At 38.4% G+C, this 23,099-nt stretch overlaps 1 protein-coding gene across 1 annotated transcript in view; it reads right to left on the reverse strand.

Annotated features, from left to right (window-relative positions):
• LOC139947633 (follicle-stimulating hormone receptor-like) overlaps positions 1–21,161 on the reverse strand; it is an 80,566-nt gene extending 59,405 nt beyond the window's left edge. Inside the window, exon 1 of the mRNA XM_071945615.1 lies at positions 20,743–21,161. Coding sequence (XP_071801716.1) covers positions 20,743–21,053 — 311 coding nt within the window. The 5' untranslated portion in view covers positions 21,054–21,161. The remainder of the gene's footprint in view (positions 1–20,742) is intronic.
• Between the last annotated feature and the right edge of the window lie 1,938 nt (positions 21,162–23,099).

The following is a 23,099-nucleotide window of genomic DNA, read 5'->3' on the forward strand; positions in this document are numbered from 1 at the left end:
AGCAAGGGAAAATTTACAGTTTTTAACCGTATAAGAACCTTTAGTTGATGTACTGATTGAAGTATCAGTTGACCCACGTCTGCTCGACATACTTCTGGTCTTAATTCCTTGCTTTCAGATAAAGTGAAAATTGAATATTATAACTTCACAGGGCTGAAACGTGATCATCTACTTAGAAGACTATGTTTAGATTTCAGATTTCAGCCACAAGGCATTGTCCTTGCCATTTGTAAAACTAGGAAGTCGAAAATGGAAGGGATTCACACTCTTTTCTTACAGTGTATACTGCCTTCGTAATGATACAAAATAATGATTAATCACCAACTTCCAACGGTCATTTGGAGAAGAAAAAAGTATTTTTTACTGATGCATTAGAATGCCCTGAAGTGTACATTATAGTGTGTCAGCACTTACACCCATAGGCGTGCAACTTGAGCCTTGTTTGTGATAAATGAGACCGGTGAGATTTGATACGAAAATAGTATACTACAAGACGATTGCATCACTTGTGTAATTCTGAAAGCATCTTTCAGTCTGTTTGTATGCACGAGGTCTTTTCAGAGCAAACCCTCCCACTAAAGATATTTACACATGGTTGTACCCGCAAGCTACTTATTTATCGTTTCTTCCTATTTATCCACACCATGTAAAGCATCATATTGCATGTTCTGTCAAGAAAAAAATGTAAACAAAAACAATTCCCCCCACAACAAGTGTCATTTCAAACGCTCATCCACTACCTACCAATTTCCTTGTAGTGTCAGCGTAAAGATAGCTATTACAAAACGTCATACTTTTTTTTTTTTTTTTTTTTTTTAGACCATCCCATCCCCTCCAAATTATTTACATCTTAAAGTGCTTTCCTTTATGCATATTTTTCTCCACCTGATTACACGAGTGTTAAAAATATCCCCGGTAACCGAAGCGATATGCAAGTGGTTTCCTTTCAACTCAGGGGGAACAGTTCTGATGAAAGATTCATTGCTTTTATGGGGAATATTGACAGGGTTGATTATTATGCAGAAAGAAACACTTCGGTAACATTGGTCCCTGGGAACTCAAAAAATTCTACAGGAAAATTAGTGGGATGGCGGCTCTTCTCTCTAATAAAGAAATAATTACCTTCAAAAGGCGTCAATGTGTGTCACAATGGTATATAGACGTGCTTGGTTGACGTTTGTTATCGCCTCTGGTGCTCTTGCTAAATGTATTGTGTATACAAGAAGGTGCATAATTTGAGCAATAACTACATTGCATGCAAAGATATAACACTGTTAGATTTGTTTTAGTCATTTTTGTATGGGGTTTCTGCGTAGTTGAACATGTATTGTCAAAATAAAATGTATACATACTTTATATACACTAAATTCGGAATATGAACTAATACAACTTTGGCATATTTCTCACCTCTTCTGGACAGACTGTTTTTGTATCTACCATAAGGCACACATCAGCAGAATTATATTGTGTATATAATAATTAGAGTACAGGAGAATAAGCATCAAAATGCAGTACACAAGTGATAAATGGTTATTGGTCATAAATAATTCAAGCCATAAACTCAGCTAATGACTGCCACTGTGCAATGGTTAAACCATGGAGGGAGGATCGAACCCACGCAAAGCCTCCTTTCAAATGTGTGTGTTCGTTTTCCAGGCCTGTATGATTCATTTTTGAAGGGGCAATTGCATGCACCAAGGCATTGGCATTTTCGCTTTGGTGAAGGGCACCGTATGAGCAAATTGTAAATGTCTACGGTAGCATTTCAAGGGCACCAAGGCAATGACTTAAGAAATGGAGGCAAACGCCTTCGTTGCCTTCGTGAAGTTAATGTTGGATACAGACGTGGAGTGGCTGAGATGGACTGATACGTCATCGCAAAAAGAAGGTTGGTCTGTCAAAGCGAAATCTAATGACGAGTGGATAATGTGATAAATTGATAAGATATAAGCTCCTATACGATCATTAGTAATTGACCCGCTATTTCCTACCAGAGGGTATCACGTCTAAATAATTCCCCTGACGGAGTATATTCATTGCTATAGCATGCAGGGTACACAGCTTACCGTTTGCATAATTTTGTGAGTGTGGAATCACAGATAAAACAAATTGAAGACGGTTGTTGGTAATATAAACAAAAATAATAATCATATTTTAAGAAATTGGCTTTTTAACGGCTGGAGGTAAAACTAACTCGGAAGATCACGTGAGAAATTAGAACGACTTTGTGGTTCTAATAAATCAAGGGATCACCTTTTTTTGAAAATGCTCAAAAACGGCACTATTTGATGATTTCTTTTAGGGACTTGTTTTTCCTATTCCTGGATAACCTTTGAAGTCATAGGCCTATTTTAGTCTATTTTGTAGCCCAAATAGCCCAACGAAGCCGGTATGTCCCTTTAACAGTCAAGATTAGTGGAGGGAGATATCTGCTGGATGGCGGTGTGTGTTTTTAAACAGTGCGCCAATCATAGACGTTGGTGTCATTTCATCACATTCGATTCAAAACACCTCAGCGTGGTGATACGAATTTCCAATGCATGCTGCGAAAAACACAACTTTTGCAGACATGTTCTGTCTACACTAATTGTGCGATGTAATAGGATACTTTTGGGACGCTTGGTGGCAGCAGACTTACCAGGTAAAATCCATTGTTCTTGGTAAAGTGCGCATACTCAGAACTACGTAAACAATGGTAATTTACCCGGTAAGTCTGCTGCCACCTAGCGTTCCAAAGTCTCCCATTGCTTTGGCCACTTTGGCTACGCTTAGTCAATAAATATTATACCGTATAATTTGCATACAGCTATGGTTCAAAATAATGTCACACCATGACATGCATTCACAGGGATAGTAAATAAAATCAGCCTCTTTGCACTGTGTGTGTGTATACCTTTTTCCACGCGAAATACACCACAACTTGCAATTGTTTGAAAACTTCTTTGAAGTAAATTATTCCAACAAGCCCTTACTACAAACAATACAACTTTAAGTTAACGTTCCAGACGTTCCTTCTGCCGACGAGTATACCTAACATGTCTCAGCAGATCACTCCTGTAAAAGCGACAAGTAATTGGGACTGTACACTAAGAGACGGGCAGGTTGAGACCAATTCATCATGTTTTTTAAACAAACTCAATAATGTTTAAGGACTTCCGCTAGCACGAACATCCAGCTGGCAGCCGATCACAATGTTCCACTTCGATGTTCAATGCTATCCATGATATTACTCTAAATCAATGATTGTTCATGAAGCTTATTACGTAATCAGTGACGTCAAACATGTGGACAGCTGATCGCTGTGTTCTACTTCCTTTTTTGTAATGCTGTCCACGACATGACTTTAAAACAATAAATATTCATGAAGCTTATTACGTATTCAGTGACGTTGAAGTCATTGTTGATAGCGGCAATTTCCCCACTGAATAATAGAAACTATTACTTTATTCAAACTATACAAAAACTAATAATACAACACTTGTTAACTGTCATTGCCGTATTAATCAAGACTGAGGAAGTATTATATTTCTTTAATAGTTATATATAACTGCATTTTATGAAACGACATCTCAAAAATGCAGCTGCGGGCTTGAGTAAGGTGAAATTACGTGTATTGAATTCCTACCTTAATTTCCCCTATCATTATTTTGTCCAACTGCGGTTACAACATTAATGTGGAAAGGCACCATTATTCTTTCCCGCAAGCAAATAACCGAAATGTCATACCAAAAAATGGTAACCACAAATAAGGAGTGATTACTCCAGCTTGCAGGTTCGTCAAATGGGGTGGGGGGGGACTAGTTTACTAGACTCTTGATCATTATTATTTATAGAATTCATTGTTGAGATTTTTCTCTATAAGGCACTCCAGAATAGATGAGCAGAAATAACCGCTCGTCTGAGAGTCGTATCTGTTGAATGTGACAGCTAACCAATCAACACACTGTTTGGCATTTGGACTTCATATCTGTTTTTCTTGTCATGTTTTTTGTTTTTGATAAGCAGAGAAATCTATGTTTACGAAGTTCCATGAAGTGTTAATGTTGGTGTAAGGTTGCAGACGTGACAATCTTTAGGCATGCAAGGTGGCTTATGGACGGATCAGTGTGCTTGTCTTGCGACAGGGTTTTCTTTTAGCATTATGACACTAAAAAAAAAAGGTACTGGAAACTTAACTTTCAAAGCAGAGATGGTGTGTTGTTTGTCCCACCGATGTGCGTAAAGCGCCAAAGAGTATAACATAATATTATGGTTATAGACCGATGTATAAGTTGACCTCGAAAGCAAAGAGCTTTCGCGAGAATCTGGACTTCCGGGCACTCAGTAGCTGCAGCGTGTAATGCGGCAGTTGTTATAAAAAAGAGCTTGGATTGCGATGTATTTATTTTCATCAAAGGCAATCGTCGTGATCCTTGACGTCCATGCAATACAGACGCACATTATTAGAGCAACCCGTAGATTACCACACAAAGCTAGGACGTCATTGTCGTCCTGCGACGCTTTGCAACCTCACATCAAATCCATGCGACTAAGTAATGAAGCACTTATATCCAGATTCCATATAACCTAACTTCGGTTTGTAAACGTTTTGCACAACACAGTTGGCGTAAATTCTCAATTTTACACCTCGAGCCGGATGTTGGAGGTTGACGTGCACGTGCTCGCCTTTCTCCACCAGAAAGCACAACGCTCATTTTAGTTTGAATGCAAACTCTTTAAAAATGTTTGCTCATTAATGAAATTGAATGGTTGACCAGCTGTTGCTACTGGTTTTAACGTCCAACCTAATTAAAGACACTGGACACTTGGTAATTGTCATCGACCAGTCTTCTCACTTGGTGTATCTCAACATAGGCTATGCATAAAATAACAAACCTGTGAAAATTTGAGCTCAACTGGTCGTCAAAGTTGCGAGATAATAATGAAAGAAAAAAAATACCTTGTCACACGAAGTTCAGAGGGAGCCGTTTCTCACAATGTTTTATACTATCAACCTCTCCCCATTACTCGTTACCAAGTAAGGTTTTATGCTGATAATTATTTTGAGTAATTACCAATAGTGTCCACTGCCTTTGAATTGAATAATCTCATTTGACCAGTGAATGCTTAACTGGTGAAATTGAATAATACCCATTTTGACAGTGCTGATTAAACGGACCCCGTGTTCATTTGTAAGCGAAGTTAAATGAGCCGTGTGTTAAAATAAATGGATTTTTGTTAAAATTGGCCGGGAAAACCCTATTAATAACTTTCTGAGTCATGTGGGCAAAAAATAAAAACCTCCGGGCAATATAGGCAACAAGAGAGAGAGAGAGAGATGATCGTTTGTATATTGAACCTTCAGTGTCAAAATGTTATGTGTGCCTTTAAACTGATTATTTTCGACACTTTTTGCTCGAGAACTCAGTAGGAAAAAAAACCTTTCCCACAATAATGTTATTGTCATAATAATGTTTATTGCTGTCGAACATCTGATATTAGACTAACGAGATCTCACTAATTTGTTTAAATACACTTTCATAAAAATTACAGAATTCCAAGCACAAAATATCATAGAGAAAATTTGCCATCATGACAATATTTAATACGTTATGTGCAAATCCGTGAACACTAATTTATTAATCCAAGTTACCAACTTGTGCGAACCCTTTCAAAATAATGCAATTATTGCAATGCAGCAAAAGCAAATAAACCGTTGAGCGTATTCTAATAAAGGTAAAACAAAGCATTTCAGAGTTGCCGTCAGAATTTAACACAGAAAATGTACAGAAGCCAGAAACACCTCGAGGAAGTGATTTGACTTATCCTGAAAGTCAAACATGACTACGAACAAAACACCCCGAGGAGCTTCGTCTTACATTTAACTTGTCTTCAGACTCGAGAAGGGTTTACGTAAAAACATCTAATTAGACAAACCAGTCTGAAAAGATATTAAATAGCGCTAAGCGTCTATAATTTGCTACTTATCAACTTAATGAAAAGCCTAAACACATTTTTACAAACTTTGATTCGATTCTGAACAATCCAGTATGCTTGAGGTAAATTAATTTCCTCTTGTCTGTGTGTTTAGTAGGCCCCACATACTTTTTTGGAAAGTCTGTGTCCATCTTGGGAAATACAGGAAAGCTTCAACTTGCAGCGTTTTAATGAATCACTTTAAAGGAAGTGCCTGGATGGAGGCTTCGCCAGTTTAAAGGTATACTCTTCTCGAAAACAAATATGCATTTAAAAGCATATCTATAGTCTAGGGCTGTCTGGAGTGAAAGTATTCGAAACTTCCTTGAAATATAACCATGGATTTCTCTGATACTACACTCTAAAAATAGTGTTAAGATTTTTTTTCCCCACTTTTTTTCACATGTATAGTTTAAAACGTGTTTAGATTCGTGTGTGGGTTTGAATCTCATTTTTCGCGGGCTTTCAGTTCATAAGATCCTTAGACGAAGATCTCATCACACCGTATTTATCTTCGTCAACAGATTCATGAGTGTAAATAAAATACTGGAAAGCTAACAACTGAACAGCCGTGTCAATCTTGAATACAGTCAGAGGGGTCACACCTGCAAACCATGTGAGCAGGTATCAAAATGATAAACATCCATTTTTTGAACATGTTTAAGAACAACATGTTCAAAAATGGATATGCAACATAATGTGTTTAGACTCTAAACACAGTTTTTACAGTATATTGTTTCGGCAGTGATTAGTGGCGTTTTTGACAATTTTTTCCCTTATAGTTGCTTGGGGTTTTCGGTCGGGTTGGCTATCTTAACAAATCTCTGCTTGCAACAAGAATCGATTCACAAAAGCTGTTGTGGTATTACTATCTCACTGCAAGGGCACAAAAGACGAAATTGTTTTTTCCGGTCAAAACGCATATAGATAAATTGTATGAAAATTTCTCCATCGATGCATGAAGATAATTTTCCCTAAATGAATGGTTTGCTACAATGGCTTCTTCATCGCAGCAAATAGACTGCTTTGACACACATACTAAACTTTGACTGTTTATACCTCTCACATAGTGCAACTCCAATCTCTCCTAATAATCGATGTAGATGTTTCAAGATTATAAACTCAACACAGAGACAAACGTAGGGGGCTGCCAGTTTAATATGCGCTTTCCCCTCAAGGGACGGCGATACTTTTAATAAAACATTACCGAGGACATTAATGCAAAGGGATGGGGGAATTTGGCGTTATTTACGGCTGGTTACACTGCCACAAGATAGTCTCCTTTGGACCATCATCATTCCTCTCAGTCGTTCGCACTCACTCACAACACTGTTGTTTTTCCCACTGCTTGTCAGAGACTGTGTACATAGCCTTTGGACAAGAGTTGTCTGAATTGTCGCCTTCAATAGTGCCGATGTTTGGGTGATGGAAGACTTTGACTGTAGGCTTAGAATCAGAAAGTAATGTTCCAACCCATCAGTTTAAATTATTTGTATTGTTTTAACGGGTTTTATTTCAGGAGGCGGTTGTAAGACGATACCGTTGCACGTCGCTTCGCCCGCAAAGTATACAAGGAGGTAGTCCCAACGTTCACGTTACGGACTAAGCCCTCCTTCGAGATGACAGGTTGGGCTTGAGCTAGTAGAAAACATGCGCTTTCCATGTCAGGGCTTCAAAAAACATAGCCCAGGCCCAAGCCAACCTTAAGCCGTGATTAAGAAAATGACCTTAAAGAGTAAAATTGAATCTCGATGTCAGGGATGAGTAAATAGTATCTGACTTTGCATCATTAGAATGTTGCTTCGTATAGCAAATTAAGATCACCCAATTCTTACGATGACTCTTAATGGGTGCGTTCGTTTAGCTTCCCCGGGTCGACCCCGGTGTGTGGTGTTTTTTTTTTCCAGGACGAACGTGTGCAGATAATTACCCACGTTCGTCCTGGGAAAAAAAAACCTCCACACACCGGGGTCGACCCAGGGAAGCTAAACGAACGCACCCTATAATATGAAAGGTGAAATTAATATTTTCTCTATCATGTTTATAGAAGACTCCCCGGCTACAAAGTTAAAAACATAAACAGCAAGTTGGTGATGTCCCTGTTTGTCTTACAACCACAGTGGGGCGATCTGGGGGTGAGTAGCCCCGTGCTTCTAGTGAAGCGAGCACGCCACAAGTAGCGGCAAGTGTAATTTCCGCTGGGAGATTCTCTTACTTGTACGGAGTGTTTTTCTACGCAGTGTGATACGTGCTCTCGTCTGGTTTGTTTTTACAAAGGCAAAAACATGGAGAATGAAAACAAATTTGTCCTTAGCCCGGAGGCTACATGGTAACATGTCTTATGTTACTTGTGTACCTATATGGCCAGATATGGTTTGCTTCCAATTTTGTATATGCGCATATTATGTTCAAGTATATAAGAACAAATTGTTCTAATGGTATTTCCTCATAAGCATAGCCTTACTATCATTATATTACCTGTAGAAATTACCACATTAATTGTATATCTAAATTGTGTTGATATTGAATAATATCCATAGAGGTCTGATACAGCAGAATGTCTTGCAGAATTCCAAACATTTCCCCCTTTATTTTGATTTGGCCAAGTATACAACAAAGCCAATGTGTCAAAATATTTGCGTGTTGGGTGACCACGGCCTGCAGGCCCTCAGTGGAGCTGTGGACATCTCTGATTATAGACCACTCACCTTAGGGAAGTTTAAGTACATGTTTATCTAACACTGTCGAAGAACACTGCTAAATATTGTCACTTCTTTCGTCTGGATTTTGTTTTTTTGCCATTGAAAGACTGACGTCAGTCCCCCGAGATTTGTCTGCAGCTCATAATTACTTTTAATCAAACAGTAATTGCAGCACAGTCTCTCGCTCGTGGGCACCGATCAACAAGGACTTGCAGCTTTACTGCAGTCGAGTATTTTAAGCAAAGACACTCATATTATAACCACCGAACTCAACTACAGCTGGACGGTCTGTGGAGGAAGAAGTGGCAGCTCAAGATCGGTCCGTTTGGAAGCTTCTCACCAGTCAGGCAGCTGGTGCAGAAATGCATGATGCTTATGATGGACTCAAGTCAGTTGACCATTACATCATCGATGAGCCTGTTAATGAGTTTGGTGACCTAATCGCCCATAATTGACTCACCGCATACCAAAGAATAACTACACTCAAAATGCCTGGATTCAGACACTGGGGTCGATTTCACAAAGATAGTCCCAACTTATGACTAGTCCTAGGATTCTTGGAGTTTTTACAAACTTAAATCTAGTCCTATATAAGTTATGACCAGTAACTCGTCCTAACTCAAGATATGACTAGTCTTAACTCTTTGTGAAATTCACCCCTGGGCAACTGTGATAATTGTCAAAGACTAGTTCGTCTCTGATGAACATGAACTGAATCGGTTATCGAAGTTGCAAGAAAATAATGAAAGGAAAAACACCCTTGTTGCACAAAATGTGTGTGCTTCCAGATGCATAATAAAATGCTTTAGGCCTGAAGTCTTTTAATATTTGAGAGAGAAATTATCTCTTTCTAAAAAAACTACGTTACTTCAGAGGGAACCGTTTCTCACATTGATTTATACTAACAGCTCTCCGTTGTTCATTGCCAAGTGAGGTTTTATTCTTAAAATTATGATAAGTAATACCAATAGTGTCTAGTGCCTTTGACTGGCTTAATCAGTATGAATGAAAAATCCACTCTAATTTCCTCTCCGGAAACCAGCAAGGAAGTACATTGCGAGTGAGAAGTCTCAAACATTACATAAACTTCATGGTACCGGTTTTAATGAGTTTGCAGTCTGTACCTCTAAAACGTGAATCATAATTATTGTTTCGTTGGCCTAGATAATCATCAAGCCATATGCGGTAAAGAACGTATGTTATTTTACTTGACAGTCTTTGTCAATAGGGTGCCGTCAGTGTTTTTATTTTCGTACCTTGATTCATCATTGCTTCATGTTGGATGAATTTTGCGGTCGAGGGGAAATTCTAAGTCGCCAATGTTTTGTCAACGGAAGCTTTTGGTGCATTATAGTTGCGCCTCGGTGCACATTACGAGGTTGCAAAAAAAAACCTCTCATAAAATGACTGTTCAATTTTCAGAGCTAACCACCTTGGCACGAAGACTAAATTACACGAAGCTATAGTTATTAAGGTTCTTCGTCGTGTCAAGATTTACGTATGTTATTGGCAGCGAGCGAAATGATAAATCGTATCAATTATACCGCACCACGAAAGTGCAAATTCGTTATCTTTTCGTATGATCTTGTTAAATGTACTACCCAGGTTCATTTTGACTAATTTGGAAGCCGTTTTGCATGTTTTTGCCTATGTAAGTCCAGTTTTGAATGTAATGGAATTCTCGTTACCCATTTATGTAGCCCCTCACGATGTGTGGACACTGGAAACCATACAATTGTGTGATGTTGAAGCTTTTGTAAAGGATATGAAAAAAAACTATTAATAATAGTAAACTTGCGGGCACACATCAATGTAATAATTCTCTTTTGAGGGAGTGTTGCCTCTGAATAGAGCCGGTTTGGTTTTGACGTTTCGAACGGTATAACTCTGCTCGTCACCAGATAAACACCTCTATAAAGCCTTCTGAATATCTTATATTTTTAGCTTCTGTGGTCACGTATATAGTTCCCGTTCGGAATTCGGACTCTTCGCTTTTACAATATATTTAATATTCAACATCATCGTACAAGGTTCAGCGCGCCAAGTGCGTGAGGGAAATTTGATCATTTCCGTCTATATCAAGAATTCTGACAGCGAGGAGTTTGTCTTTTCTTTCCCTCCCTCTCTCTATTGGAGGGTCCTAGGCAAGTTGCATTTTGCGGGTGTTATTTCTAGAGCTCGAGTGCCTGATCGGACTTCTGGAAGGGGTTGATGTTGAGGTTGAACGTGATCGTCCAGTCTAACAACTCAACCCGAGCTTTATAAGGTGATTCTATACCACCCTTCTCTTTAATAAACCAACCAAAAGAGAGGATGAGGGAAAGAGGGGAAATAAATTACAGTGTGAGAAAGAGAAAGACATAAACAAATTGTGCTAACGAGGAAGAAACTAACCCTAATATTATTTATGAGAAGGATGTGATGGATGTCATTGCGCTTGGCCTCTTAAACGAGTATTCAGTTGTTGTGTTGTGTTTTTGTTCAGATACCGTAGCTCATTTTAATAAACCAAAAAATAAGAGGACGAGGGAAGACGGAGAAATAAACAGTGGAAAAAAAGACAACCAAATTGTGCTATGTTTGGTAGAATGTAATATATTTGAGAAGGATGTGATTTATTTCATTGCGCTTAGCCTACACTAAGATTTCATTCTCAAACGAGTATTAAGGTTTGTTTTCTTGGAGTTTTTTTCTTCAGATGCTGCAGCTCATTTTAATCAACCAACAAAAGAAAGGATGAGGAAAGAGAGGGAATTAAATTACAGTGGAAAAGAAGAAGTGTGGACTTAGAGAGTCGATTATACTCAATGGAGTTTTGTGTTTGAGAAGGATGTGTTTAATATCATGTCGCTTTTTATACACTCAGAATTAGTTCTCAAATAATTATTTAGGTTGAGTTGTTGTTTTGTTCAGATACCGCAGCTGGTGTGTTTTTTCAAGGTGAAAATAATATTTCTTTATATTATGTTACAAACACATGCATAATATTCAGCCATTTTAGAGTATAAGCATGGTTAAATACACATACAAAAAACCAGCATTTTGTTAAAAAGGCAACCGCCGTTTTTTTAGTAGTACGAAAGTTTTGGTGCATACCTAAATTTCGGTGTGTTTCGGTGCGCAGATAACAGTTATGGGTCCAAAATATCATCCTCAACACGATTAAAGTGCATGCCCCCTCACTACACGGCTGATGCCGATTTCACTTGAATTTTAACTCGTGTCATTAAAAGGTGTTTTGATTGATGAAAGGATGAAAGGGACTATAAATCCAAGCTAAAGTCTGTTTGCAGTTTAAAATGTGTTTCAGGTGATTCGGGGAAATATTCGTTGGCTCTTTTCTCTTGACTCGTAAACAATGAATGCATGGACATTAAAAATTGACATCAAATATCGAATATCACACATTTAGGGGATTAGATTTAATAAGTAATGTAAATGATGCACTCAAAGGGGTTGACCCATTTCTGAGTCATTGTGACCCAGAATCTGCGTGAAAATGACCCAGAAATGGGTAAAGCCGACACTAAGAATCCGAGCATATAAAAAATGTTCCAATTTTTAATCAATTTCTCGTGCCAGCCTGGCCCACAAATGGGTTTTGTCACTTGCGGGGGATCTGGGTCAACTTAAGAGTGTGCATGATCACCTTCAAGAGTTATTTCACCCCAAGAAAACCACACGTTGAGAAGATGGGAGGTTGTGGCGTTACCCGGGTTAAGCCCAGGGTGTGGCAGTAAGAGGGGACTGTCACAAAATTGCTGACTTTTTTCCTGTATATTTTTCTGTATAGAAATGTGCCATTTAAGTTTCAGCTAATTCTTAACAGTTCCTTTGAGGTTGACATTTGTTAGGCTTACTTGAGTGTTAGGCTTACTTGAGTGTAAAGGTTTGGTCTTTCCCTTGTTCTTTTATCACAGGTGTTTGCATGTTTAGGTTATGTAACACTGGTTCAGTGAAGCATTTAATTTATTCAAGGTGATTATGCAAAGTAGTTAGCCGGAATAACATTCCAATTTTACGGTGTTGGCCAGAAGAGCAGCAAGAAGGTCATACTGCCAAGCCATTCTGTTTTCCACCTTGTATTCATGATGTGCCAACAACGCCGTAACTCTATGCTCAGCTCAAATCTTGAGCCATTAAAATTAAAAGCATATCTGAACCAGATAATTGGTTGGGGCAGAACCACCAATGGATTGACTGTAAGTTAAACAACTTATTTATTGATTATAACTGCTATATTTCAGTGCATTTTGTGTAAAGAACACCCCAAAACTGTGTTGATCAATCAATATTAATTTTATATGGTGATATCTTGCTATTAATTACAAAAAAGGCTTTTATTTTATTTATTTTTTATTCCAAAACGACATTTTTGTTCAAAGTTTGTTCAGAAGGGCCAGTTGCAAATCATATTATTTGTCATCTAATATTACAAACTCTATTGTTTAGATGGCAAAGAGTATCCTCCAAGATGACCAGGGAACGGGTGAGGTTGCCGAATCCAGTAGACGATACGTCAGGACCAGACAGGGAAGTCGGCAGGGCTGGACTTGTATGCAAGTCAGTTTGCAATGAAGGTATTTTGTTTAGCTCCAAAGCGACTTATAGCAAGTGAACACTACAAGATAGTTATATAATGCAGGGCCGTGCATCATTTGTTTGTGGGCGGAAGGTATTGTACACAAGGGTTTGAGATTGAATAACATTTTGAATTTAATTAAAATTTTGAATTGCATACTGTTGAATTGCATTATAATTGTTAAATTTCATATGGTTGAATAGCTTGTTGTTGAACTTCATATTGTTGACATTCATAATTTGTTGAATTTCAATTAATTGCATATTTTTAAATTGCATATTGTTGAATTGCATATTAATGAATTGCATAACTATTGAATTGCTTAATGTTGAGTGGATCGTTGTTAAATTGAACATTGAATAGAATTATTTGGAGTGGAATATCGTTGGGAGACGAAGTAGACTTTAAATTGTTTCAAAGTGATTTGGAGTAAGATATCGAGTTGAGTATTGTGGACCCGAAGACGAATTTAGAGCTGACTTATTGATCAAACCCCTTCATAATAGTGTGAATAGTAATAACTTTATAAGAATGAGTCGAAAGTGTTTTATATTGGTGGTTGGTGATTTGGGGGTTCCTTGGGAATTTCAGCGGGTGCTGACAGAGACATGTCCATATTATAACAAAAATACCGTATTTATGTATGTGGACGCTACCACGTATAGGCAAAACTGCTTCACCTGTGCTGCCATCTTGTCGCTAATAATTGTAAACTGTAGTTGTATTTCCTCTGATCTACCTTGTGTCAGAGTAGTTGTCATGTCTTATGTTCGTCTGTACTTTTGTTTGCATGTCTGTCTGTTGTTTTTGTTTCTTTGTCTGTCTGGCTGCTTTTTACAAGAGTCATGTTTATCAACTTAACCTTATTTTTGCTATACTCCGTTTGTGTATTGAATTGAATAGAAGAATATAAAACCAAAAGACGAGTGCTGATATTGAAACGCGTCGATGACAAATCTTTCTCCCCTGCTCACTTCAAATCACAGAGTCCAATGCTCTCGCCAACCATTCCAGAGGAATCCAACGACATGGACACAAACCGTCTTCTGTTTTGTAAACATTGCTGATCCTTCTTGCGTCAACGGTATATAAAATTGTTTTAACATTTAACCATCAAGGACTCCTCGATGTTTAGCTTGTCACTCGGCACTCCGAAAACAGTCCAGCTTGTTCTTTCAGAAAGAGAAGAAGTGTTCTAGAAGTGGTGATCCAGGGTCGATATGCTGCTGATAGTGACTGTGTTCAACGCGTAACAGGGTGTCTCTAAAAACCGAGGCCGTTAGCGAAACCGCGGGTTTTAGCTCCGGCTTATGCACGTTTTTATAAGTCAACATAACAGGCGAAGCCAAAGCCGGAGCCTGTCATCCGAAACCACGATTTCAAAATGTCAATGAGAATACTCTCCATATTTTGATATCTTCGATATTGTCTCAGAATTACATCAATTACCGTACGGTATGAGGAACAACGCAACCTTTAAGATGAGCACATACCGCATAAACCAAAAGACGCTTGAAGTTGTCTTATACAACTAAAGGCCAACTCCATCTCTTTGGAACTGTGCATTACATACCGGTAGAAAACATAATCACGCAAATACACATCAATGTTCTGCTTCATGTCAGATGGCGCAATGATGAGTATAGTGTTGTCCCAAGTCCATCTCTCTCCCCCTCTTTGCGTCAATCAAAGCCACATCTTGATAGCATCACTGACCATCCCTGAACTGGAATTGGCCTTCACGCTGTCTGTACTTCATGTATCTGAACGTCCCTACCGGCCTTCCTCAGACCTTCTTGATATTTGTTTATCTGTTTGCCGACAGTGTAGCTAAAGTAGGGCAACTTCCCATGTATTCTTTCTGATGTCTAAAGCTGACACAATCTGCTCTGAACCAGCACTGTGCTCTACATTTGTTCTTTTTTTCTGACTGCAGCCGTCGATCTCGCCGAATTCTTTCTATCTTAGTATTAATCATAGGACTAAGGACGAGTTAAGTTGCGTCATAGACGTTAGGACGCATTGAGCCCTGCCTAAATTAGGACGAGTTAGGGTTAATCCTAGCGTTTATGTGAAATCGGCTGCAATACCTACAGTAAAGCAATTGCGCTCTATCTGCACCCACAGCTTTTAAAGCATTGACTCTTAATGACACCCTTTGATTGATACACATGTTGGAATAGTTTATTTTATTTCGGACTCCAATGGAAGTCTCTATTCCCCCTACACCAAACAATTACGCGAGATTTAAACATTTTTTACCCAAACAGAGACAGTTTGTTTTTGTTTCGATCCAATACAAACTGGTGAACCACCACACGAGGCTCTGGGTGAATTTACTCGAGATTGCCTTTTTCCAATTTAATTTCGCACAGCTGATTTAGGTACACATCAAATGGCAATATCCAGAGTCTGTCACTTTCACTGTAGATGGTAATAGACTGATTTGAACAAGGCATAAACAATACCACACTCTGGTTCCCACTCATTTCCGTGTAATCAGATTCGGTTGCAAGAAGACTAATGCTCGATACCAGTGTACACTTTGATTACCAAATTGGATTCTTTTCCCATGTCTTAAATGCACTGGACACCCTTGGCCAGTGTTCTCACTTGGTGTATCCCAAATGTGTGTGCCTTCAGATTCATTAAAAGGGCTTCAGGCCTGAAGTCTTTTAATATTTGCGTGAAATTGCCTCCTTCTCAAAAACTACGTACCTCAGAGGGAGCCGTTTCTCACAATGTGTTATACCATGGAGGTATAGAATTAGATAGTTATACTATCAACAGCTTTCCATTGCTCATTACCAAGGTAGTTTTAAAGGCAGTGGACACTATTGGTAATTACTCAAAATAATCATTAGCATAAAACCTTTCTTGGTGACAAGTAATGGGGAGAGGTTGGTGGTATAAAACATTGTGAAAAACAGCTCCCTCTGAAGTGCCATAGTTTTGGAGAAAGAAGTAATTTTTCACGAATTTGATTTCGAGACCTCAAGTTTAGAACTTGAGGTCTCAAAATCAACCATCTAAAGGCACACAACTTCGTGTGACAAGGGTGTTTTCTTCTTTCATTATTATCTCGCAACTGTGATGACCGATTGAGCTCAAATTTTCACAGGTTTGTTATTTTATGCATATGTTGAGATACACCAACTGTGAAGGCTAGTCTTTGACAATTACCAATAGTGTCCACTGCCTTTAAGGCTTAGAATTTGTTTAATTTTTAAGAATTTGTTTAATTACAATGCACTGTTCCTTGTAGAGACCCTAGCAGATTCCTTCATCTCTAAACAAATAAACTGAGGAATTCCCAATGGATGTAAACGGGATTAGTATATTTATGTACGCAATGATTTGCCTCCGTATAGGGTTCCAGTGTGACTTACGGAAGGCCGGGGGGGGGGGGGTATATGCACACTTCCACCCCAAGTTAGTAATATGTAAAATTAAGTGGGGATATAAACTCAATCAAACTGGAGGGGAAACTTCCCTTTTAAAAAATACTATATTTAAGGCTAGAGTGGGTAAACGAGTTAACAAGTGGTGCAAATACTCTCATAGAATCCCGGCACAAACGGCAAATAACGAGAGTAATATTAGCAAACAACGGGTAATGCCTAAAATTAGATCGAGTTTTAAACATCTTTGCTTTATTAGGTGGATATTAAAAATACGAGAAAGAAAACATGTACATGTAGGAGACAGGTGTCTGGTGGCTAAACTGTAATCGAGTCTGATTATTTCTTCCGTAAAGTAAGAGTCGCCCAGACCTCTGGCCCGCATCACATTAAACATAAAAGAGAGCGTTGGTGTTTTTCTCCTTGAAACAAAACCTGGTCCAAAGGTTTGAACATTAGTCATTTATAAGCCACTGTTTTTGAAGGATTTCATATTCGTTAGGGATGTACTTTTTAAGTCCAATCTATGGAGAGTGGAGACATTATATACGACTATATCATGGCTAACCGGTAGGCCTACATGAGTTCAATGAAGTATTTTTTGTTGTATTAAAGAATGATGAAAGACCACTGATCTATAGTTTTCAGTTGAATGATCCGGCTCTATATATGGCAATGTTAAGTGGAGCATTCAACATCAAGTATACAAAACAGTCCTAAACATGGTATTCTAATCAGTGGCTCCCAAATCGCACAATGAGAATCATTTAGTATGTGTGTTGTCGCTTTAAAGAAAGCAGCATATTAAGATATGGTATTTATGTTTCCTCTATTTGTACATGGCCAATAGTAATATCAAAGTATTAAAGTTGGTCAGTGGACGATGCATTAGTTTTAATCAGGCTGGTCTAGTTTGATCGCTGTTCTATATCATTTGGGTCTGGAATGAAAATCATGTTTTGTTAATTTAAAGAAATCGGCATAATGACAGTGTTGTTTCCTCTATTTCTATACCTGTATTAGTAGACTTATGCTATATATTGCCAATAGTAATAATAAAAGTTGGCCAGTGGCCTACATTAGCTTCAATTAGGCTGCGCTAGTTTGATCTCTGTTCCGTATCCCTTTGCATGGAACGAGAATTAATTATTATGTGTGCTGTTGATTTAAAGAAATCGGGATAGGCCTAATATATATGATATTTTTGTTTGCCCTATTCCTTTACCTATTTATTGCCATCTAAACATTTTCAGTCGCCTACATTTTTATTAGCTTCAATCGGACTGCTCTAGTTTGACCACTGTTCCATATCAGTGGGCCTAGAATGAGAATCATTTTATCATGTGTGTTGTTGATTTAAAGGTAGTGGACACTATTGGTAGTTGTCAAAGACTAGCCTTCACAGTTGGTGTATCTCAACATATGCATAAAATAACAAACCTGTTCAAATTTGAGCTCGATCGGTCGTCGAAGTTTCGAGATAATAATGAAAGAAAACAACACCCTTGTCACACGAAGTTGTGTGCTTTCATATGCTTGATTTCGAGACCTCAAGTTCTAAACTTGAGGTCTTGACATCGAATTCGTGGAAAATTACGTCTTTCTCTAAAACTACTCTACTTCAGAGGGAGCCGTTTCTCACAATGTTTTATACTATCAACCTCTATCCATTACTCGTTTGCAAGTGAGGTTTTATGCCAATAATTATTTTTTAGTAATAACCAATAGTGTCCACTGCCTTTCAAGAAAGCAGCGTGAAGAGATTTTATAATGTTTGCCCTCTATTCCTACACATATAATAAGTCTAGTATGCTATTTATTGCCATTATGCAAGTTGCTCAGTGGCCTACATTAGCTTTAATCAAGCTGCTCTAGTTTAATCATTGTTCCATGATCACCGAACCTAGAATTAGAATCATTTATTATGTGTGTTGTTGATTTAAAGAAATCAGCACATACGATATTTTTCTCCTCTATTCCTATACCTTGCTAGTAATAATAAAAGTTGGTCAGTGGCCTACATTAGCTTTAATCAAGCTGCTCTAGTTTAGTGATCACTGTTCCATATGCCTGGGCATTGCATGATACATTACAGTCCGACTATCAAACATTATAATGTTACACATATAGTCTCTTTCCGCAGGGGTATACCACTATTATTTTACCTTCTTTCCACTGTATAATTCCACTTGCACAAACCGATCAAGACATCTGGCCCCAATGTCATATAGCTGCTAAGCACACAAATTTGCTTAGCATGACATTTCTGCCTCAATAAAAACAGGATTACCAACCATATTTCCACATGATATTCAGGATGAGCAAACAACAGCTGGATATACCAGTAACAAGCAATATGCAACCAATGAAAATTTGGTTGGTATTCCCGTTTTTATCAAGGAAGAAATTTCATGCTAAGCAAATTTTTATGCGTAGCATCTCTATGAAATTGGTCCCTGGTTTGGAACTTTATGCAACGTTGCGTATTAAGGGTTTCCACAACCACCATGTGGTGTGCAGATGATAATCCAATTAATATTTAGGAATAGTTTATTATTATTTTAGACAAACGATCAACCAGAGTGGTCATGTGTTAGTCTGATCGTAATAATAGAGAGTCACAACCAGTCACAGACGTGCAACAGCGGGCAATTCCATTATCCTTTGTTGGGGTATGGTGGCCAGTAGGAGTGCACTGTTTGGTTTGGGTGTGTACAGACAAATTTGCCAAAACCAACTCAAAATGACTTATTTCATAACCTTCAGATGAATTTCTATGGATAGTTCAAGTACAATATCTATAACAATGAATTAGTTACCCCCTTTGGTCGGTTCCCAGTGAACAGGATTTGGGCGTCATTTTCGTCTTCAGAAAACAATCCTCGAACCGGGATGTATGCATTATTTAGTGCAAAAGTACTTCCCAAAGTGATCATTAGAAGTTGGCTTTGTATAATGGGCCGCACTCCTTGCCTGAACTGTGGTAGGTGATATTATACTTTTGAAATTTGCATTACGGAGTTTTTCGATTAAAGACAGTGGACACTTTACCAAGTAAGGTTTTATGATAACAATTATTTTAAGTAATTACCAATAGTGTCCACTGCCTTTAAATGCGGATATATGTATCTGTTGCCTCCTTCGTGCATATATCCCAGCCACAACATATATTGTTGGATCCGTATCCAAACTAAACGACCACAAAACAACTGTAAGAAATAGAGTTAAGGGGGTGGGGGCACACTAGTCGAGTTCAAATTACTAATGCGTTATCAAGACCCACCGTAAAATGTCACTATACGGAAACACTTGTTGCACGAGTGCCATGTAAGACGTAAGTCACGGTCATCCTGTGTAGGCCTAGTATAGCTCAGTTGGACCATGACATCAACAAATAGAACGACTATAACCCAGTGACTCAATGTCTGGTTGGGGTTAACCTTTAAATTCAATTAGTACATTCAACAACAAACCCAGGTCTCAGAAGAGGATTTTGCGTGTCGATTTTAAGATAACCATAGTTTGTTTTTACTCAAGAACATTTTGGTTGTGGAGTTATGGGTACGGAGTAAACAATTTTTCTTTACTACAAAAGTGCCCCTGTCGTAGTGCTTTTCAATGGAAATTTTGTATTATTCTTATTCGAATTAAAACAGAGAGTCCTTTCACAAAAGTTAAACATTTATTGCAGAAAACAAAATTGCGGTCCCTGTCGTGAAGTGGACGTTTGGACTAATGTGAAGGACCCATTTACTGCTCCAAGAGGTGGACATGTCCACGCTCCTGGGGCAACTTGGTGGCTCAACCCGCCCTTCACCTAATTCGTAACTTCACTCGCCATCAAAAAACGTTCGAATACACACATCATTTAATAGCGTACTGTGACAGTAAGCAGAAACAAATGGGTTCACACAAATTGTAGTAGCGATTCAAAGCAAATACAGAAGCTGCAACAAAAATAATCTACAGTCATGTTGGGGTGGGGAAAATTAACTTGTTTAACTCAAATTGGTGTAGTGATTTTTAGCAAACAGCAGAAGCTGCCACGAAATATAGGCAGTAGCTTTGGGGCGTGGGAATAAAAAAGAAAAAATGAACTTACAGATGTTTGGTGTAGTTGGACAGCTTTAGTTGATCCACTGAATATATTTGATCTCCGGAACATTCAACAGTTTGAGTATTGTCCAGAGAATCACACTCGCATGCCTCGGGGCAGGAGAAGCCCTCATCAAGGCCGGCCTCCGTCGGGTAGGAGGTACCCCACTTATCAGTTGAGTCCACCACGTCTTTACTCGGCGCTACTTCCGAAATCCATGGTTGCTCGGTGGCACTGATGATGGGGTGGAGTGCACAGATACATAGGATGAAAACAGACAGTACCTTCTTGGTTGGTACACTCCCGAGTACCGCCATCTTAAAAATCACTCTGATCTTGAATGGTGAGAAGAAGAGGTTCTTCAAGAAAAGAAAAAACACGGAGTTGGGTGTACCTGCTTACTGACGCAGAGCCCAGAGCCTGAGATCACTAGAACTGCTTACTAAGCATACACGTACATACATGTTGCTCGTTCATGACAGAATGCCCGTGAGTTCTGAGTGCAGGTTTATGTACATAAATGATACACGTGTGTGCATGGAGACAACACGACTCTCTCTGTATGCGCATCAATATTGCACGGGCCTGTCATTAAAATGCGGATCGGTGACATGCCGATCACGTTTAATTTTTATGGAATCGAACCCAATTTTACTGAACCCGGAATAGTGAGGTTAAAGACTTCACTAACCTATTTGCGGATTAACCATAGTGGGTGCGTAATGCTCTATATGTCGATTAAAATGCACGAGAATAACTGGTGGAATTCAGTAGCGTCGGTGCATAAAATGACGTGGCCAAACAAGCCTCGCGGCCGGCCGAGCTTTAAGTCACGCCCACTTCTAGTGTACAAAGGAAGGATGTGGCTTGAACCAATCAGGTAACGAATCGCTTTATGAATATTGAAACAATCTACTTCTAGCCAATAGGATTGACGGTGTGCACTAGGTGGTCAGCTGTGATGACACGCATGACTGGGCACGAGGAATTCAAGGCTCGAGATGACATAATGCCCGTTGTGCATAATGGTTATAAAATTATAACACGCGGCCTGTATAAACACGCTTTAAGAGTGTCACTAGTTTTAAACAGTTATATTGTATGTTGCGATGTGATACCGCGAAAGAAATGGCAAACGATTTTAGACAACCAGAATATGGCAACCAAGGACTGGGAAAAGGAAAAGATCTAGACAGAGACGAAGATGGAGAGATGACATCAGACTATAAAATGTACAGAAACAACATACAAGAACTGCAAAAATTGGAATTGGATGTTGTTGACATGAGGAGGGCTACATTTTACACTGGATGAACTACCAGCCTAATGATTCAATTTTCAATTAAATTCAATTTACATTTATGTCGACAATAACAATTAAGCATCGATGAGTAGAAAAAAAAATGTCGTACAGTATAATAATGAAGGACGGATGCCAGATAATTTAAAAGTAATACAATGTATAGAAATTGAAGAAAATGACTACAGAAATTAACGATAGTCAACATGCAGGAAAACAAATTAACGATGGTGTTGTTAGGGATGATGATGATGATGAATCAGTGACTTTGTTTTAATTGTATCAGAATGTCTTTGTATGACAGAGGCCACTCTTTAATATCACTAACATGGCAAGTGATATTAATATGTTAACATAATTTCTGTGAAAAAAAAAAAAAGTAAAAACGCCGGGTAAATTCGCTGGCAGATAATGGCGTCTTAAAACCAATCACTATACGTTAACTGAGACATAGTCGTTAATCATGTAAACACTGAAAAACATTAATTACCATCAAATTTAGCCAGTTTAGTGAGAAGCACTGAAGCTGTTGCTACTTTGAAAAAAAAATCCCCTTCGAAGTAATGTGGCTTGGATAATCTTTCACCTCAAAGCAATTCTTATAACAAAGATCGTGCTTAAATCGTTTCTCGGTTTTCTTAAGATGTCCGTGTGCGAATAGTCTTACCAGAGATGCGAGTGGTACCCGCTGTCATCTCGCTAAACGTAAATGTACTCGATGTTCTTGTGAAGATGAAAGTTCTTTTGCTGTTTTCTTAGCAAGTGAACCTGTGTATTCAGCTGAATTGTAATTCACATAATGACCTTCGCTGTATCCCTGTGAACAATATTTGATTTGGTATGGTGACTCAAAATTACTGGAGAGAAAAATGAGGAGCATTTTATTTTTCTTTCATCCCATTCATGTGTGTGTATCTCTCTTTATGGTGTTGCCTAAATCATTATCACCTTGACAAAAGAAAAAACAAGCGATGACGGTACCTTGGAAAATAATAACTGCAAGAATGATCTGTAGTTGCAGTTCATTATAGTTATAAACGGTTGATTTCTTTTCCGCTTACCT

This window comes from Asterias amurensis, chromosome 1 (assembly GCF_032118995.1).
Source record: "Asterias amurensis chromosome 1, ASM3211899v1".
NCBI classification, from domain to species: Eukaryota; Metazoa; Echinodermata; class Asteroidea; order Forcipulatida; family Asteriidae; genus Asterias; species Asterias amurensis.